This window comes from Macaca mulatta, chromosome 14 (assembly GCF_049350105.2).
Source record: "Macaca mulatta isolate MMU2019108-1 chromosome 14, T2T-MMU8v2.0, whole genome shotgun sequence".
Classification (NCBI taxonomy): domain Eukaryota; kingdom Metazoa; phylum Chordata; class Mammalia; order Primates; family Cercopithecidae; genus Macaca; species Macaca mulatta.
The window spans coordinates 6,723,096-6,743,552 of NC_133419.1; the positions used below are offsets into that span (position 1 = coordinate 6,723,096).

General features: G+C 52.1%; 1 protein-coding gene across 2 annotated transcripts; it reads left to right on the top strand.

Annotated features, from left to right (window-relative positions):
• The first annotated feature begins 9,243 nt into the window (after positions 1-9,243).
• ACY3 (aminoacylase 3) lies at positions 9,244-20,432 on the top strand. Of its 2 annotated transcripts, none has more exons than XM_015113550.3 (8): positions 9,244-9,395; positions 12,499-12,573; positions 13,025-13,280; positions 14,177-14,372; positions 14,676-14,769; positions 14,904-15,011; positions 15,187-15,296; positions 17,100-17,481. In XM_015113550.3, exons 3-8 carry the CDS (start codon positions 13,045-13,047, stop codon positions 17,313-17,315), a joined length of 960 nt encoding a protein of 319 aa, XP_014969036.1. In that variant the 5' UTR covers positions 9,244-9,395; positions 12,499-12,573; positions 13,025-13,044; the 3' UTR covers positions 17,316-17,481. The 2 variants fall into 2 exon arrangements, with proteins under 2 accessions (XP_014969036.1, XP_077818097.1); XM_077961971.1 differs by lacking the exons at positions 9,244-9,395; positions 17,100-17,481 and adding exons at positions 17,662-17,791; positions 20,294-20,432 and having other exon boundaries at positions 12,363-12,573.
• Positions 20,433-20,457: the final 25 nt, after the last annotated feature.

Sequence of the window (20,457 nt, forward strand, 5' to 3'; positions counted from 1 at the left end):
TGTAGATTTTTCCCACAGGAGACAACTTTGCAGGGCAGTTGCAAGATATGGCAAGGAAATACATTTCGGGTTAAAGTATTTTGATTTCTTCTCTTTTTTGTTATGTGAGGTTATGCCAGAGTCAGGTCAGAAAGCAGACCACGCTACAGGGTTAAAATTAAAGCCTCTCTGATGAGACTCTGTGGTTTGTAGGGCGTGACTCCCCAGGCCCCTTAGGGGGGAATTTGGGCAAAAGAAGAAAAAAAATCAGAGTTTAGTCCTCACAAACTATAGGCACTTTATGACAGAAAATTTCCTTGAATCTGGAAAACAAAGTGAGGTGACAGTCTCATATTTAAGTCATATTAAGTCTCACATTTAAGTATTTGTATCAATTACTTAATTTCATGTAATTATTTTTGTTTTGTTCAATCTTTTTATTTTATTTTATTACCACAGAGTCTTGCTCCATCACCCAGGCTGGAGTGCAGTGGCACAATCTTGGGTCACTGAAACCTCCACCTCCCAGGTTCAAGCGATTCACCTGCACAGCCTCCTGAGTAGCTGGGATTACAGGTGCCCACCACCACACCCGACTAATTTTTTTGTATTTTTAGGAGAGACAGGGTTTCACCATGTTGGCCAGGCTGGTCTCAAACTCCTGGCCTCAAGTGATCCGTCCACCTCGGTCTCCCCAAGTGCTGAGATTACAGGTGTGGGCGGCAAGCCACCTAGGTGCCAAGGCAAGAGACTTAGGGCACAAGCTGTTCCAGTATAATAATGAAAATATATAGAATAAGAATAGTTATACTAGAAATAGATTATAGATATGATTGTATATGAATATCATTAATCATTAGTTTTTAGCATTACTCTTTATTCCAATATGATAATAATCTTTGTTCTACAATTATAACGTAGGGAAAACCAGGCCATACAGAGATAGGAGCTGAACGGGCACAGTGAGAAGTGACCAAAAGACAAGGGTGTGAGCCCTCTGTTACACCTGGACAGGGCCACTAGAGGGCTCCCTGGTGTAGCAGTAACGCCAGCGCCTGGGAAGGCACCCATTACCTAGCAGACCTTGGTCTAGGGGTAGCATCAGTGCCTGGGGAAGGCACCTGTTACTTAGCAGACCGGGAAAGGGAGTCTCTCTTTCCCCAGGGGGGCAGTGATTAGAGAAGACTCTGCTCCACCACCTCTTGTGGAAAGCCTGACATCAGTGAGGCCCGCCCACAGCCATCTGGAGGCTTAACAGTCTCCCGGTGATGCTGTGCTTCAGCGGTCACACTCCTGTCTACCAAGTAGCTGGGACTACAGGCACCTGCCAACACGCCTGGCTAATTTTTTGTATTTTTAGTAGAAACGGGGTTTCACCATGTTAGCCAGGATGGTCTCCATCTCCTGACCTCTTAATCCGCCTGCCTCCACCTCCCAAAGTGCTGGGAGTACAGACGTGAGCCACCGCGCCCTGCCAGAAATTTAAGCATTTGTGTGGCATACAACCATGCGACACAATCATCACAGTCATGACACATATTTTGGCATATCAGAGTTTTAGGAATCTCAAACCATTTCCCATAGTTTAGTGACACACTTACACAAACATTACTTAAAGGAAGTTAACACCATTTCTATTTGACAATGCTTCCCATATTATTTACCAAATAAGCCTGATCATTTAATGTCTCCAAAAGATGAGAGACACAACCTTTGAGGCTTGCTCCAGGAGGCCCTTCTGGAAGAATCTCAAAGTTGATTTTAGGCCAGATGGCTTCATTTAGGATTTGGATCCAGGGAAGCCTGCCAAAAATGTCAAAAAGTTCAAATGGCTTCCTTCAACAGAATCAGAGATCACTGCCAAATGATAGTTACTCGTTTAACCACAGTGATGATCAAAAGACTTCAAAAGCAACATGGAAAGTTACATGCATGGAAAAACCTTAGCACTTTAAAGCTCAGTCTCCCTAAGCAATCTGTTTTCCTAAGCCAGTGAGCAGGGGAATACATTAGTAATACCGTGGGAAGTCCTGGTTACATGAAACAATTCAGACACATTAAGAAAAACCCAGAACACAGAATCAATTTATACTGGTATAAAACTGCTTTTGTCGACCTTTTTTTTTCTTTTTTTTTTTTTTTTTTGAGACGGAGTCTCGCTCTGTAGCCCAGGCTGGAGTGCAGTGGCTGGATCTCAGCTCACTGCAAGCTCCGCCTCCCGGGTTTACGCCATTCTCCTGCCTCAGCCTCCCGAGTAGCTGGGAATACAGGCGCCCGCCACCTCGCCCGGCTAGTTTTTTGTATTTCTTAGTAGAGACAGGGTTTCACCGTGTTAGCCAGGATGGTCTCGATCTCCTGACCTCGTGATCCGCCCATCTCGGCCTCCCAAAGTGCTGGGATTACAGGCTTGAGCCACCACACCCGGCCATTTTGTCAACCTTTGAGATAAACTTGAAACCAGAGAAATTTGATATTAAGAAGGAATATAACAGAAACAGAAACTAATTTGTAATTTAGAGAATGGCTATTAATGAAGCAGGTTTTAGAAATACATGTCAAAGCCTCTTGGAACTTTACTAAGAGTAAATTAATGTCTTAAGAAACTGCTGTTTTTTTGTTTGTTTGTTTGTTTGTTTAAGACGGAGTCTTGAAAAGTAAAATATAAAATTGGACCACACAGGTACATAATTCACATTAAAAACAAAAACAAAACAAAGCAAAAACTAATTTGAAAAGACGGAGTCTTGCTCTGTCACCCAGGCTGGAGTGCAGTGGTACAATTTTGGCTCACTGCAAGCTCTGCCTCCTCCTGCCATTCTCCTGCCTCAGCCTCCCAAGTAGCTGGGAATATGGGTGCCCACCACCACGCCTGGCTAATTTTGTGTATTTTTAGTAGAGACAGGGTTTCACCATGTTAGCCAGGATGGTCTCGATCTCCTGACCTTGTGATCCACCTACCTCGGCCTCCCAAAGTGCTGAGATTACAGGTGTGAGCCACTGGGCCTGGCTGAAACCACTGTTATTTTAACATAGGGGGCCAAAATTTTAAGTTATGTGTCATATGTTTTAATATCCAAATTCATTATTTAGAAAAACTGTTATAAGCCAGGCATGGTGGCTTATACCTGTAAATCCCAGCACATTGGGAGGCCAGGATCACCTGAGGTCAGGAGTTCAAGAACAGCCTGACCAACATGGTGAAACCCTGTCTCTACTAAATATACAAAGATTAGCCAGGCATGGTGGTGCATGCCTGTAATCCCAGCTACTCAGGAGGCTGAGGCAGGAGAATGGCATGAACCTGGGAGGCAGAAGTTGAACCCAGGAGATGGAAGTTGCAGTGAAGCAAGATCAAACCACCGCACTCCAGCCTCGGCAAGCGAGTGAGAGAGCAAGACTCCATCTCAAAAAACAAACAAACAAACAAACAAAAAACAACTATTACAAATCATTTAATTTAATTACAGCCAATTTAATCACACCCAACACTTCTATCACAAGTTCCCATTCACAGGCCTAATCATGACTTACTCAGACACCTGTGGCATGCTTGGACTTGCCCTGTACTTCCTCTTTCTTAAATGTCTAGTCATTTTAGTCTAAGACAGAGATTGACCACACAAGGTTCTTTCCTATACAAAATTACTCTCATTGCTTCACATCTGTAACTTTCTTTACATCTATGTCTCATCTACTTACTGGTTCCTTTTAATCTTTTTTCTATTTCTTTCCTAAATCCATATTTTAAAACTCCCTTTAAATAACTGCTAAATTAGACAAATTACTTTTTTTCTCAATAAAGAATATATTTTATACCTTTCTTATTGTTTTCTTATTAAGTACACCTTACTTTTGGCACACTTCCTATATAGAATTGTATATTAGGATTTTTAAAAACCCTTAGTACTCTCAAATTTTTGTTTTTAATTATCTTTTTCCATTTTTTGAAACAGGGTCTTGCTCCATCACCCAGGCTGGAGTGTAGTGGCATTGATTTGGCTTACTGCAGCCTCGACCTCCCTGGCTCAAGTGATCCTCCCACCTCAGCCTCCTGAGTAGCTGGGACTACAGTAGGCATGTGCCACCACCCCGGCTAATTTTTTTTTTTTTTGGTAGAAACAGGGTCTCACTATTTTGCCCAGGCTGGTCTGGACCTCCTGATCTCAAATGATCCTCCCACTTCAGCTTCCCAAATTGCTGGAATTACAGGCACAAGCACCCATCCAGTTCCCTTAAATTTTGTTAAAAACATAGGAAGCACAAAATCTTGAACTGACTATCACATATTGGTATTTTATGCCATTGTATGCCATTTTGTAATTGTTAGAAAAACATGTTTTCCTATAGCATAATTTTTATACGTATTTATAGGCCCAAACATATTTAGTCTTTAAATTAAATTTAAGAGACCAACAGCAAACATATTTATGGTCAGCAATTTGTTCCAGTTTTCGTCTTATTTGGAAATAACTCACATAGTTAATGAGTATCCATTACTTAATAGAGGATTTCAAATTACATTAAAAAGTTGATAGATACTTATCCCATTTACCTTTACATACTTTATTTATTTTTAGCGGTTCACCAGGATTACTTATGAGAACTGATACATTAGACAAAGCTAGTCATCATTCCAAATTATTTATCTGTTAATTACCTTTTTATATAGCTGTATGTCAGGCAACTATCATAAAAGTAAGAACCTTTAAGGCCGGGTGCAGTGACTCACGCATGTAATCCCAGCACTTTGGGAGGCCAAGGCGGGTGGATCACGAGGTCAGGAGATCAAGACCATCCTGGCTAACATGGTGAAACCCCGTCTCTACTAAAAAAAAAAAAATACAACAAAATAGCCGGGCGTGGTGGCGGGCGCCTGTAGTCCCAGCTACTCCGGAGGCTGAGGCCAGAGAATGACGTGAACCCGGGAGGCGGAGCTTGCAGTGAGCCGAGATCGCGCCACTGTCTCCAGCCTGGGCGACAGAGCGAGACTCTGTCTCAAAAAAAAAAAAGTAAGAGCCTTTAAGTTGCGTTTCAGAAGACACAGCATTCCCATGAAACCAACAATTTTAGACTAGTTCCATTCACCAAAAGATTACCGTCATGTGAACTTGAAAAGCACTTAGTCTTATTTGCTTGGTTTATGAGTACTCATTTCTTTATAAGCCAATTCGGTACCATAGACAAATACAACCAGACCTGTACATACTATCAGATATAAACAATGATCTTGTAGCTTTAACTTTTAAAAGTTTAGCCACGGGTCAAGTAAAATTCACTACTTAAAAGACAGATTCCAACTCTGTCTCTGTCCAACTAACAATTTTAGCTAAAATGTATCTGTCCCATACAGCAGAAGCCCTTTACTAAATTTTAGGAAGAACACAGTAGAAAGGAGACAGGCAAAAATCTGGCTCTAGTGTCAGCTAGAAAACCCATGAGTCTCTCCCACAGCAATTGTTACCCAATCTAGCAGTTCCTGGATCATAGAGGCGCCCCTGAGTCCCATCACTTCTGGTCACTATTAGCAAACTGTAGCATCGGGTGGGCTGATTGATGAGGAAGTTTCTTCCCCTACCCACTGGGGACAGTTAGGACACTCTAGTACCCAATGGCCCTAGTACCCAATGGCCCTCTTGTTTACAATATGCACATTGTTGTGGTCTCAAGAGCGGGAGGCCCTTTGGCCAGGCAGTGGGGGCCCTAGGGATCTTACTTATGGCTGATCATCTCCAGTGAACTGGGTTTTGTTTTGTTTGTTTTTTTCAAGAAAGAGTTTTGCTCTTGTCGCCCAGGCTAGAGTGCAATGGCGCGGTATTGGCTCACAACCTCTGCTTCCTGGGTTCAAGCGATTCTCCTGCCTCAGCCTCCCGAGTAGCTGGGATTGCAAGTGCCCACCACCATGACTGCCTAATTTTTTGTATTTTTAGTAGAGACAGGGTTTAGCCACATTGGCCACGCTGGTCTTGAACTCCTGACCTCAGGTGATCTGCCCACCTCAGCCTCCCAAAGTGCTGGGATTACAGGCATGAGCCACCACACCTGGCCGCAGTGAACTGTTTCTTGTGTACTTACTGGCTGGTTGTAGCCAAGAGACTCGGTAGCTTCTTATCTTGTGTTGCCTTGTTGGGTTTTTTTTTTTTTTTTGCCCCTTCCTGGATTTGGCCACAGTTGCTTAATACCTTAAGGGCAATCTCAACCAATTGAGATGTCAGCATCCCCAATGTCCCTTCTGCTTTTTGTAGTTTACCCGCATGGCTTGTGCCACTGGAGTCCTGCTATAATTACTGTTTTCCCATATTACCCACCCAGCAGCTTAGAGGAGGGATTGGTGGTGACACAGATCCCACAACTCTTGGCCCACACTCAACTAGTTTAAAAAAAAAAAAATTGGCAGGAGGGGCGGGTATGGTGGCTCATGCCTATAATCACCACACTTTGGGAGGCAAAGGTGGGCAGATCACTTGAGCTTAAGAGTTCGAGACCAACCTAGGTAAGATGGTGGAACCTCGTCTCTATAATATTAGGTTGGTTCAAAAGTAACCGCTGTTTTTGCCATTGAGAGTAACGGCAAAAACTTCTATTACTTTTGCACCAATCTAATTTTTAAAAAATTAATTTTAAAAATTGGAAGGCGTAGATTTCACTCAGCAAGGCAGGAAACTCGTAACTGCTCTACACTGGCTCTGCTGACCACCCGGCGCTGCTCCAGAGGATGCAAACTGCCCGAGATTTAGATGAATTGACTGAAGGCAATAAAGACATTGTGTTGAAAAACACAGCAGAAAAGCTGGGTGTGGTGACTCACACCTGTAATCTCAGCACTTTAGGAGGCTGAAGGGGGTGGATCACTTGAGCTCAGGAGTTTGAGACCAGACTGGACAGCATAGCAAGACCCCATCTGAGAAAAAAAATTAGCTGGGCACGTGCCTGTAGTTTCAGTTACTTGGGAGGCTGAGACGGGAGGACTGTTTGAACCTGGAAGTTGGAGGTTGCAGTGAGCCAAGATTGGGCCACTGCACTGCAGCCTGGGTGACAGAGCCAGACCTTGTCCCCAAATTAAAAAAAAAAAACCCATTGCAGAAGACCTTCAGAATTGCTTGCCTCTAGAAACTATGCTGTCCTTAGAACATCTCACCCTTCAAAAACTACAGCAGCAGCCAGGACCCACCATTCACGCTGATGCATTCCTTTGTGATGAAGACTTCATTGATTCATTATGTGACAAAGGGAAAATAAGCAGCAACTACTGTGTGGTTCACACCAAACAGAACCTTTAGACTGATTGTTTGTTCCTTCTCCCTCATGGAATTGAAGTTCATTTATCTTCGTGCGCTCCCTGATCAATCAGGAAAGGTTGTGGCTGACGTCAGCTCCAGGCTCAGCACAGTCTTTAAGGGGTGATCTCATAGTTTAGCAGGTGCAACTCTGTGGAGTAGAACTGAATGGAGACTTTTGCCAGTTGCAGGAAATGGTCATTAAAAAATACCAGTTTACTCACAGAATAAAGTTGCTTCATGCAGACATCTGTCCCCAGGGTTTCTTCTGCAAAATGCTCATGCTGTTATCACGAATAATGTCTTCAAATATTCTCTTAATGAGGCAGAACAGGCCAGAGCTAGGAATATATTCGTCATAACATAAGGAATCAGATCATTATTAGTGACAGTGCCAAGTCTTGAAGATTCTCTCCTGGGTCTTCAGACTAATACACATTTATCTCCTTGGGCTGAAGAAGTACTATGGGACTATGACGTATACCCACAAAAGGATATTGACAAAGAAGCTCTTTATTTGTTTATTTATTTGTTTGTTTATTTATTTTTTCTTCTGAGACAAGGTCTTACTCTGCTATCTAGCCTGGAATGCAGCGGTACGATAACGGCTCACTGTAACTTTCAACTCCCCATGCTCAAGTGATCCTCCTGCCTCAGCCTCCTGAGTAGCTGGGGCCACGGCTGTGTGTGCCACCACCTGGCTAATTTTTTTTTTTTTTTTTTGAGACAGAGTGCCGCTCTTGTCGCCCAGGCTGCAGTGCAATGGTGTGATCTCGGCTCACTGCAGCCTCTGCCTCATGCCTCAGCGTCCCGAGTAGCTGGGATCACAGGCACCCACCACCACGCCCAGCTAATTTTTGTATTTTTAGTAGAGACGGGGTTTCGCCATGTTGGCCAGGCTGGTCTCAAACTCCTGACATCAGGTGATCCGCCCCCCTCAGCCTCCCAAAGTGCTGGGATTACAGGTGTGACCCACCGCGCCCACTCTAATTTTTTTTTCGGTAGAGACAGAGTCTCCCTATGTTGCCCAGGCTAGTCTTGAACTCCTAGGCTCAAGCGATCTGCTCCCCTTGGCCTCCCAAAGTGTTGAGATTACAGGTGTGAGCCACTGCACCTGGCTGACAAAGAAGCTCTTGAACAAATCCATTTAATGAAATTAGCATTAAAATAGTCCTGCCTCATTGTAATGTTTTGTAGAGTATCTTATAAAATAATGAAAAAAACCAGTATTTTAATACATATTTTTCTGTATATTTCCTTCTAGCCTTTGTACATATGGTCATGTAGTTGTAAAAAGTTGTATGTGTATATATACAACTTTACCCGCTTTGTGTGATAATACAATAAAAACACTTATCTGAAAAAAGCATTTTTTTCATCAAATAGCAGAGCTCCTGTTTCTGGTAACCCAGGGTATGGCAAGCGGGGGCTCTGGGAGATGGAGCAGCTCAGCCTCCTGTGAAAAAATCTGTTTCTCTAAAAAAGAACAAATTCCCGTGCCGGGCGCGGTGGCTCACACCTGTAATCCCAGCACTTTGGGAGGCTGAGGCGGGCGGATCACGAGGTCAGGAGATCGAGACCATCCTGGCTGACACGGTGAAACCCCATCTCTACTAAAAATACAAAAATTTAGCCGAGCGTGGTAGCGGGCGCCTGTGGTCCCAGCTACTCGGGAGACTGCGGCAGGAGAATGGGATGAATCCAGGAGGTGGGGCTTGCAGTGAGTCAAGATCACGCCACCGTACTCCAGCCTGGGTGACAGAGTGAGACTCCGTCTCCAAAAAAAAAAAAAAACCGATTTCCCAAAACCAGTCCCACTGTTGTCTACCCAGATCCGGGTTGCCCTTGACCTGGCTGGAGATGCCCCTCAATCCCCCAGGGCACACAGAGCAGAGACAGAAACTGGAAGCAGAGCTGCACTGCGCTGAAGTCTAGAGATCCCACTGCTAAATCCAAAGAATTTACCCTTTCAGTCAACCCAAGGGGCAACGTCCACTTTCTTCCCTGAAGGAGCAGCACCGAACAAAAGCTCCAGGCAGCTGCTTCCGCTGTTTCGGGGGTAGGGCCAAGTGACAGCCCCATGGGCCGTGCAGCAAGCGGAAGATCCCCGGGAGTCATCCTCAACCCTCTGGGGCCACGTGGGTGAGTTCTCCCGGGGGAGGTGCCGCTGCCCACTGCTTCACCTTAGTGACTGTCAAGGAGTTAGGATCAGAATCCCAGCTGGCCCCGTCTGGGTCGCCAGAGTTTTGTTATCCACACAACCGGTGGGCTCGGTTGCTTGGCAGGTGTCAACTAAAGAGGACTTAACAGGGGATTTTATTTCTTGCAACAAGTAAGGAGAACACCGAGACATCTCCCAGAGTGGTGTCTCCCCAAGCTGCCGCAGGTTTTCTAAGCATAGGGGAATGAGGCGTGATCTGATTGCATCTTGCAATGAGGTGATGCTAGGAGGCATGATCTAATTGGATGCTGCCACAGGGGGACACCACAGCTCTGACCTCTCTCTGGGTCTCAGTTTCCCCAACTGCAGTGAAGAAATTGGCCTCAGTGATGATGCCCATGACACCACCATCCTCTGCCCTCACTCACGCTGGAGTCTCCATGTGCCCATTTTCAAGCTTGTGCCCGCTCTTTGTTCCTCACTCCCCACAGGTGTCCTTGGCCAGGACTTTCACAGCGTGGAGCCAAGGCCCAGAGAGGGCACTGAACCTCTCCAGGTCACACAGCCTGTCAGGGAGGTGGGGTCTAATCCAGGTTACACGTGTGCACACACACACACATGCACACATGCTCACATACATGCACACACACGCTCTCAAGCACATGCACACATGCACACACACACATGCACATACGTTCTCATGCACACACATGCACCCATGTACACGCATGCACACGCACACACATGCACAAACACAATACTCTTGCACATGCACACAGGTACACACTCATGCACACATGCATGCTCTCACGCTCACGCACGCACACATGCTCTCATGCACATGCACATATTTACTGATGCACACATGCATGCACACACATGCACACATGCACACACACTGCTGGGACTGGGGGCTGCTGTTTCTGAGGGCTCCTGCATGGGCTCCTGGCCCCCTTTCTGTTCCATAAACACTCACTGAAATGCAGAAGCCGGACCCCAGCCAAGGGAAGTGAAACTTTCCAGCACCCCTACTGCTGTCCTCCCCGAAGCTGGGGGCCCAGCGCCTCGTGGCAGGAAGCACCCCGGCTCCCAGCAGCCCCCAAAGTAGCTAGGTCTGCCAAGCAGGCCCTTCCTTCCTGAGAGGCACCACACCGAGTCAGCAGGATCCCAGCCTCTGTGGGGGTTGGCGGGGCCTTCCAACAAAGACCATGGCCTGGGACTGGTGAAGCGGCATGGGGGTCCCTGAGACCCCTACCCCAAGCAAGGAGGGACCAGACCCAGGCCGACAGGCTCCTCTGCTGACTCCCTCTCCCACCACCTGCCAAGGACTCAGTCGAGTCACCCAACCCCTAGAGCTTCAGTCCACACCTGCAAAATGGAGCCAGTGACAGCTGCCCCCAGGGCTGGATCAGATACAGGAGTAGATGGCATGGCATGGCCCCCTAATGGCAGTCTCTGCCCTCCCTTTGCTGAGGCTCCAGGTGCCAGGAGGAGTGGTCCCTGGAGGGGGCTCCTAGGGAGCCCCGGCCTGCTGGGGGCTCAGCCTCACACTCCATCCACCCCCCTTAACACCCTGTCAAGGTCCCAGATGCCCTGATGGGAGCCAGGATGGCAAATCCCCTGTCCCCACAATCCGTATGCTCTGAGCTCACGGAGCCCTGGGTGTGGAGGGCAGGAGAGCCCAGGCCACACGGAGTTGAGTGTGATCTGGGGCAGCTTCCGAGAGGGTGTAACTTAAGAGGGTCCTGGCCACCCAGAGCCCCCCAGGCTGGTGGGCCTGGCATCTGGAGCAGGGCTGGACTGACCCGGGGAGACCCAGTGTGGTGGTAAAGAAGGCCTGGGATCGGATGCCTGGGGGAGGCTCCAGCTCGGGGTCCCAGCACCTGGCATCCAGCAGGCCCTGGCAAAGCGGCTTGCCTCACTCCCCAGTGACTTCTGAACTGGCCTCAGCTCCTCCCAGCAGACAGCTGAGCCTGGTGGGAGGGAGAGGCCCCAGGGCTGAGTGCGGGGGACCTCACCTTCATCCTTCCCCACTTTGCTCTTGAGAGGCATCGGGAGGGGATGGAGCCAGATTGGACGCCCTGAGTGCCTCCTGCAGCCCGCCTCTAGGGCTCTGTGTGCCTGTGGGCAGTCCACCTCTACCACCTCTAGGGCTGTGTGTGCCCATGGGCAGTCCACCTCTACCACCTCTAGGGCTCATGTGCCCATGGGCAGTCCACCTCTACCACCTCTAGGGCTGTGTGTGCCCATGGGCAGTCCACCTCTACCACCTCTAGGGCTGTGTGTGCCCATGGGCAGTCCACCTCTACCACCTCTAGGGCTCGTGTGCCCATGGGCAGTCCACCTCTACCACCTCTAGGGCTGTGTGTGCCCATGGGCAGTCCACCTCTACCACCTCTAGGGCTGTGTGTGCCCATGGGCAGTCCACCTCTACCACCTCTAGGGCTCGTGTGCCTGCGGACATCTGTCTGAACCTCAGTTTTCACATCTATAAAATGAGCCTGAGGTTCGTTTCCAAAACAGAGCAAACTGAGTCATCTGAGTTATTCTGTCCTTGAAAATGACTGAAATCCCGGATTTCAAACATTTTGAAATTTTGCTTAAAGCAACAAAGAGCTGTAACACTAGGGCTCCCCGTGGCACCTTTGGGTAAGGGCGACTCAGGAGTGACCACAGCCCTCTGGGGGCTGCAAGGACAGAGGCATGCTGCCAGGTGGCGAAGGAGGAGCAGCTTGTCATCTTGGTGGCCATCAAGGTGACACCTCTCTAGTAACTTTCAATAGCCTGCTCTGGTGGTGACCAAACCCGAGTCACCACCCCACTGCGGGTGTACCTCTTAGTGGTGTTAAGGAAGGTGGCCCCTCTGGGGACCAGCAGAAGGACAAAGGGCAGGGGCAGGAACTTGCCCGCAGGACCTGGACTCGATGGACCGTGGCAACACAAGTAACAGAGTGGGGAGGGCGGGGCAGGGGCAGTGGAGCAGCCCCAGCACTCCGACCTTTGGCTGCGTGAACCTCAGCCCGTCCCACCCGCCAGCTGCTCTCTGCTAACTTGCCACAAAACTTCCCATCTGTGGATCTCCAGGCCCATAAATACCAGCCTCTCTGCGAGTTAGACGCCAGTCCTGGTGGCCTGGGAAGCCCAGATTCGCATCAGCAGGCAAGTACCCCCTGCCCTAAGACCCCTGCACCAGCTTGGAGGAGCAAACAGGAGGGGCAGGAAGGCGAAGTTGTTGCCTAGAACCCAGACACTCCACAGCTAACTCCGGTGACACTTTCCACTCCCCACGCTGTGCCTCAGTTTCCCTGTCTATAAAAAGGAGCACAGTCCTCTTCCTATAGGGAGTGTGCCTTGGTGAACCCATCTTCCCGAACAGTTGGGCCCTTCTTCTCAATTTAGGAAAAATAGCCTTCTTTTCTCCAAAGGAGCAGGAAAATTGTCTCCTCAGAGAAAGAGCCCCTGGGGGTGCAGGGGGGACACAGCTGAGACACTCCCAGCCAGCCACACCTCTTGACAGGCGGTTGCCCTGAGGGGCCTCCCACCGCCATCCCCGCTCTGTGCTCAAGGCCCTGCATCGGGGCCAGGGTCTCCTAAGTATGCCCACCCCCAGGTGCTGCACCCCACACCAGCATGTGCTCACTGCCTGTGCCCCGGGAGCCCCTGCGTCGCGTGGCTGTCACCGGGGGCACACATGGCAACGAGATGTCAGGTGTCTACCTGGCCCGGCACTGGCTGCAGGCCCCCGCGGAGCTACAGAGACTCAGCTTCTCCGCTGTGCCGGTGCTGGCCAACCCGGCAGCCACAGCCGCCTGCCGCCGCTACGTGGACCATGACCTCAACCGCGCCTTCACCAGCAGCTTCCTCAAGTGAGTGCTCTTGCCTCCAGGTTGGCCCAGGCAGTCAGGCACCAAGTCCCCACCACAAACCTTCCCTCCAGCCACCAGCAGGGCCCTCCCTGTCTTCATTCCTGCTTCCCCTCTGCCTGTGTGACCCATTCCACCACGGGGACAAACTGAACATTTAGAGAAACCCAGATTGATGTCACCTCCTCCAGGAAGCCCTTTCTGACTGCAGGTTGGGTCAGGACCTCTTCTGGGGATCCCAGACTCGGTGCTTCCCTCAGATTAGCCCCACAGGCCACGTTTACTTGTGTGCCCTGACCACTGTTCATGCCTTCTTCCAATGAATAGTCACTGAGTCCTATCTCCAGGCCAGACTCTGGCCAGCTCAGGTGAGAGAATGGGGAATAGGACCAAGGTGTTGGCTTCAAGCTTAATGGGGAGACCAAGAACCGGGCAACCATAACCCAGGAGGCTAAAGGCAGGGCCAGGGGCTACACAAAGCAGCTAACCTGGCTGAGAGCAGTCAGGAAAGGCTTCCTGGAGGCAATGGTCTATCAGCCAAGCCCCAAAGGCTGAGTAAAAGCTAGCCAGGGGAAGAGAGGTGAGAGGGAATTTCCAGTGGAGGGCCAAGCACAGCACAGGCCCAGGGGTGAGACCAGCATGGTTCTCAGGCTGTGTGGTTGCAGTGAGGGCATGAGAGGCAGGCAAGTGGGCAGGCAGGCAGGAGGGCGGGCCAGGCTGAGGGCTTGGATTTTACCGGGAAGTGCAGAGCCGAGAGGGCCATGGGCAGGAGCGGACACAGCCACAATGGCGGAAGAGAAAGCCCTCGCGCTGCTCAGGGCCGTTGCCCCTTCTCCCTTAAACCACTGAAGACTGACTGAGACTGTGGGGGTCGCTGTCACCCATTCCCATCTCCACAGTTCCAGGCCCACCCCGGACGACCCATATGAGGTGACAAGAGCCCGAGAGCTGAACCAGCTGCTGGGGCCCAAGGCCTCAGGCCGGGCCTTTGACTTTGTCCTTGACCTGCACAACACCACGGCCAACATGGGCACCTGCTTAATCGCGAAGTCCTCCCACGAAGTCTTTGCCATGCACCTGTGTCGCCACCTGCAGGTGGCCCTAGCCCCCAGCACACAGCCTCCCAGAGGGGAGAGGGAGGGCAGGACGGGACAATGCTGGAGCTTCCTTTGCTTAGCCCCTCTTCCCCAGGCCAAGTTTCCCTGGGCTTCAGCCCCTGGGGTCTGCCACCCGCCAGCACTCCAGGCCCCTGGTACCCCCTCCCCCACCCTGCCAGAGGGCAGAGAGAGACCTGGCCAAGGAGGGTGGTGCCCTGTGTTTCCTCCATGCAACACCCTCCCACCTCAGTTTCCCCTCCCACATAGGCCTGGGCCCCTAACCTGCCTCTCTTGCCTCCAGCTGCAGTACCCCGAGCTGTCCTGCCAGGTCTTCCTGTGCCAGCGGTCTGGGGAGGAAAGCTACAACCTGGACTCCGTGGCCAAAAATGGATTGGGTGGGCAGCAACCTTCTGAGAAGTGGGCGGGGCCAGGAGGGTTGGAGGGGCGGGGCCAGGCACCAAGGGGAGGGGCCTCTTCAAGGAGTATATGGGTCCTGCGCTTGCCTAACCCCTTGCTTCTTGGTCCCCAGCTCTGGAGCTGGGCCCCCAGCCACAGGGTGTGCTGCGGGCTGACATTTTCTCAAGGATGAGGACCCTGGTGGCCACAGTTCTGGACTTCATCGAACTCTTCAACCAGGGTGAGACGCCAGGGGACTTTCGGGAAACAGGTCTGGGGAAGAGCAGGCCTGGCTCAGGGGTTGGGGAGCCAGGCTCACAGGCAGGCTGGCATCTAGCTCTGAGGTTCCCCCACAGCCCACTCCGTCCCCTAGCCTGGAGAGAGGGATGAGCTCACAAGCCCAGCCTCCCACACAGGTACGGCCTTTCCCGCCTTTGAGATGGAAGCCTATAGACCCGTGGGCGTCATGGACTTCCCTCGCACTGATGCCGGGAACCTGGCAGGCACTGTGCATCCTCAGCTGCAGGTGGGTGTGTGTGTGGTGGGGGGGTGATTGCTGGGGCCACAGCCTTGGGGAGGAGGGTTGTCAAGGAAAACTGAGCCCCAGAGGGTGCAGCCAAGCCTCCCATGAGCTCACCAGCATCTCAGGTTGAGGAGCAGGATGGGAGGCTGGGCTCCACCGTCCCACTTCCCCTGGCCCCGCTGCCTTCCCTGGAACCCCACACTCAGGCCTAACACAAGAGGCCACAGTGATCCCCATAGCTCCTGTGGAGGGCATGATGGAGACAACCTTACCCTGGCCATAAAAGGCAGAGGGAGGGGACATGGAGCAGGCATGACTCAATTCACCTGCTTGGAGGTACAAATACAAAACTGTCTTCTGATTTTCAGTTGAGAGCATCCCCATGCCTGTTGGCAGGTCGTCCAAGTCTCTCTCTCTGCAGGCCTTCCCTTCTGGAATGTTCCAGGATTGGGCAATCCTGCTTTCACACCTTTCTCTTGGGTGCCTGGGGAGAACCCACTGGCTGCTGCTCTGCTTGCTGCCACACGGGTCATTTTTGAATAGGGTCTGGTGCAGTTTTGTGGCCTTTTGTGCCCTGAAGTTTCATTTTGAGGAGTTACTTTCTTACAAATGGAGGCAGCACCGTCCTGTCCGTGTTTAGGGCTAGGCAGTCTTAGTTCAGCCGTGCCCAGCTACCTTGCAGATGTTAAGTAGTAACGGTCAATTTGGGTGGCCCCTCCTACAATTCTAAAATTTATTTTATTTATTATTTATTATTATTATTTTTTGAGACAGAATCTTGCTTCATCGCCCAGGCTGGAGTGCAGTGGTGCAATCTTAACTCACTGTGACCTCTGCCTCCCGAGTTCAAGCAGTTCTCCTGCCTTAGCCTCCTGAGTAGCTGGGATTACAGGCACTCGCCACGACACCCAGCTAATTTTTGTATTTTTAGTACAGACAGGGTTTCACCATGTTGGCCAGGCTGGTCTCGAACTCCTGACCTCAAGTGATCTGCCCGTCTCGGCCTCCCAAAGTGCTGAGATTACAGGCATGAGCCATTGTGCCCGGCCTTAAAATTTATTTATTTATTTGAGACAGAGCCTTGCTCTGTTGCCCAGGCTGGAGTGCAGTTGCATAATATTGGCTCACCATAACCTCCGCCTCCCAAGTTCAAGCGATTCTCCTGCCTCAGCCTCCCGAGTAGCTAGGATTACAGGCGCCCACCACCACACCTAGCTAATTTTTGTATTTTCAGTAGAGATGAAGTTTCACCATGTTGGCCAGGCTGGTCTTGAACTCCTGACCTTATGATCCACCAGCCTTGGCCTCCCAAAGTGCTGGGATTACAAGCGTGAGCCACTGTGCCCAGCCAAATTTTATTTAATAAAGAATCATATTGTACTTACTGTGTGCCAGACATGCTGTAAGCACTATTAGCCTGTTTAGTTTAAACTTCAGAATGATAGGAGGAGATACTGTAATCCTTATTTTACAGACAAGAAAGCTGAGGAACAGAGGTTAAGTGACTTGCTCACAGTCACACCGTTAGCAAGGATTTGAACTCCAGCTTCAATACCTGTGCCCATGTCCATGAGGGTCCACTTCCACATGGGCACATGCCTCCCCACGGTGACTTGTGCCTTCATTTCTAGACACAGAGCAGACTGGCATCTCACCAGACCTGCTGTCTCACGGATTGAGGAAGTGAAGCATGGGTGGGAAAGGCCACAAATGAGGGGCATCTTTTGGGTGCCAAGCTGGGGTCACCTCCCTCTGGGGCCAGGGCAGAGGTGGCTCCAGCAATCTTGGACTTGGCTCTCCTCCCAGGACCGAGACTTCCAGCCGCTGCAGCCCGGTGCTCCCATCTTCCAAATGTTCAGTGGGGAGGACCTGCTCTATGATGGGGAGTCCACGGTGTACCCCGTGTTCATTAATGAGGCTGCCTACTATGAGAAGGGCATTGCCTTTGTCCAGACTGAGAAGTTCACATTCACCGTGCCTGCCATGCCTGTGCTGAACCCTGCCCCGAGCCCAGCTTCCTAACCCAAGCCACACCTCCCCAACTTCAGTCTTCCCATCTGAACAATGGGTCCTGAGGCATAGCTCTGAGCACAGAGGTCCCTTTTGCCACCTACCATGTACCATGTTCCTTGCCAGGCCCCCCAGCCCCTGGCCTCAGTTTCCCATTCTATAAAATGGAAGATGTCCAGAGGTCCATGGTTTGTGTCCTCTGTCCTGCACAGCTCCTGTCTGGCTGGCACAGTGGATGGAGGAAGGGAGGTTGACCACAGGATCTGGGGGAGGTCTGGCCAGTGCAGCCTTGGATGCACAAGTGTCTTGGGGCCAGTGGTGGCTGCCTCTGTGCCCACAACTGTCCATCCATGCCCAGAGGAGGATCCCAGAGTGTAGGAGGAGAACCTGGAGAAGAATTTTGCTCTGGATCCAGCAGAGGGGCTTTCGGAGGAAGCCACAACCCAGAGGGGGACCCCCCAACCCTCCTACAGTCCTGGGGCCAGAGGGTGAGTGTGGGGAGTGCAGAGCCGGGCCCATGTCTGTGCACACGTGTGTGTTTGTCCATGCATAGCGCCTGCCCCGTGTGCTCTTTGGCGTGCGTGTCTGTGCGTTTCCCACACACACGTGTTTCCAAGAGCCTCAGTTGCTTGGGCGTTCTAAGGGGATCTCTATGTGGCCAGATGTGCATTTCCAAGTGTGTAATGAGCCCGGTGCCCATAGTGGTTCAAGCAGGGAGTCAGGGCTGGGGGAAGAGCCACAGCAAGACAATGCTGTCCCCATGTGGGACAGCCTGTCCAACTGCAGAGACGCAGGGAGGAGGTGGCTTGGGTTGGGGCAGAGGGACTTCCCAGCTCTAATTGGGAAGCCATCATTTCCACCATCCCCAGGACACCGCGCACTGATGTCCGGCGAGCCGGCATGAGGCCCGCTGCTGAGGGCCCCTCTGTCCTGATGCTGGCACCCTTCAGGGTGTCATGGCAGGACAAATAGGCAGGGCTACATGCGACCTGGCTGCAGCCTCACTGCCCGCACCTGCCTGAGCCTAATGGACTCCTGTTGGACAGCTGGGGCTGCTGGAGCCCAGGGTCCCCTTGCAGTGCCACTCCCGCAGCCCTCTACACCCCCGCCCGCCCCATCCATTTCCCTGCGGCCACGGCTGCCACACCAGCTCCTGGTATTGAGCAGTGAGATGAGAAGGTGTGAAGGATACGAGGGCACCAGGGACAGGCTGGCAGGCAAGATGGATGAGGGGGCAGGGGGCCAGCAGGCGCCTCGGGCAGGCAGGGCAGGCCAGCCGGGGAGGGGTGTGCAGGGAGGCCTGCCTGCGTGTGTGCGTGTGCATGCCTGCGTCTGTGCACGTGCCGTGTGGTAAGTCCATGTGCACAGAAGCTGCACGTGTGTGCACTGTGTGGCGAGTCAGCAGGCTCTGAGTTCATCCGTGTGTCTGCGTGTGTGTGGGTTAGCATGTCAGTGTGCTCATGTGTGTGTCGGGGGGCGGCTGTTTCCCATCACACAGATCAGAATCGCACACACACACATATCAGGGGCCACTACAATCCCAGCCTGGCCCTCCCTTGGTTATCTCGGTGAAGGGGAGCCACCAGGACTGGAATGGATACCCCAACTCCCTCCATCATCTCCCCACCTCCCACCCACCATGCCATGGCCAGGGCAGATGACTACACCTTGTGGTATAGCCCCAAGGGGCTGCTCAGACCCTCCATCTCACACAGATCACCCCCATCTTGCCTAGCAGCAACTCCAGAGCGCTGGCAGCCTTCTCTGACACAGCTGGGCATGGGGTTGGGCCAGGGGCCGGCCCTCCTCCCGTTACATGCCCCCAGAGCCAGCCCACCCTCTTCGTGTGGGGTCCCATCCAGCTCTGCAGGCTGAGATCTGAGACACGAGGGATTGAGCCACAGGCATCTCTGAGCTGCAGGGAGGAGCGCCCAGAACATAGCGCTCAGGGAGAAGCAGCCCTGCCACCCCCCAGCCCCTCCGTGCCCCCTCTTAGGAATCAAGATCACTGTCAACCTAACATCCCCAAGACAGGATTCTGGAGGAGGTGTGGGGTGCTCCCGCCAGACGACCCACTCTGTGCCATTGGGCAAGAGTCAAAAGGCCAAAGAGCACCCTCAACCAAGGGACCGGCATCAGCTCAGGGGGACCTCCGGGTTCTGCCTCCCTGCAGAGTGATCCGTGTGTCCCCTGAATGCCCAGCACAGGCTGCAGGCAGCCTGGAGAAGGGGCCCAGTCAGGCCAGAGAGAACAGACAGACCCACAGGCAGAGCGGACGCCCACTCTCACCTGGGCCAGCCTCACCGTTTCCACTCATGCCCAGACGGAGGCTACGTGGGCACCGTTCAGCCAGGGCACTGCCCCCAGTGCCAGGCGGGATGGGCTTACTGCTCTCCAGGCTGGGCTGGACCATCACAGGCAGAAGAGATTATGTGCTTAGGTTAACTGGGGAGACTGAGGCACTCCGGAGACTGTAGGACCTGCCAGCGTTGCGCAGCTCCCTGAGTTCATCCACGTGTTTGTGTGTGTGGATTCGCATGCCACAGGACCTGGGCTTCCCGCCACCCCAGTCTGGGGCTCTATGCTGACCACACTCATTGCTGCTGCCCCCTTGTGTTTCCTGCTCACACTCCTCCTGACAATTGCACATCTGCCGGCCGGCTGGGGCCAGCCTCGGGTCAGGGGTCTGGGTCTTGGTGGGAGGGCACCCCCTCCGCCATTCAGCCCTCAATCTGCTGCTCCCACTGTGCCTCCCAACCCCTGGGGCCCAGCCCCTCCAGTCAGCCAGGCCTGGACCCCTGCAGATGCCCAGCCGTCCTCAAGAACCACCCTCCCACCCACTCACCCCTGCCACGCCTGAGCCCATCGATCAGGAATAGCTGGGGGGTTCTTAGTTAGGGAAGGGAGGGGCCTGAAGAGGGAGGACAAGGAGGGAGGAAGGGGGGGCTCTGCAACGTCAGAACCTGCCCACCTGCCCTCCTTCCGCACAGCCTTGGACAGCACAGCCTGAGAGTGGCTTGGAGAAGGGCCCCTGCACGCCCCAGAGTCTGCATCTCACCTTCGGAGACCAGGAGTCCAGCTCAAGTGGGAAGACCACGACCTCGGGACGTGGACGAAGGGCGATCGAAGACGCAAGGACAGTCCTGCCGAGAGA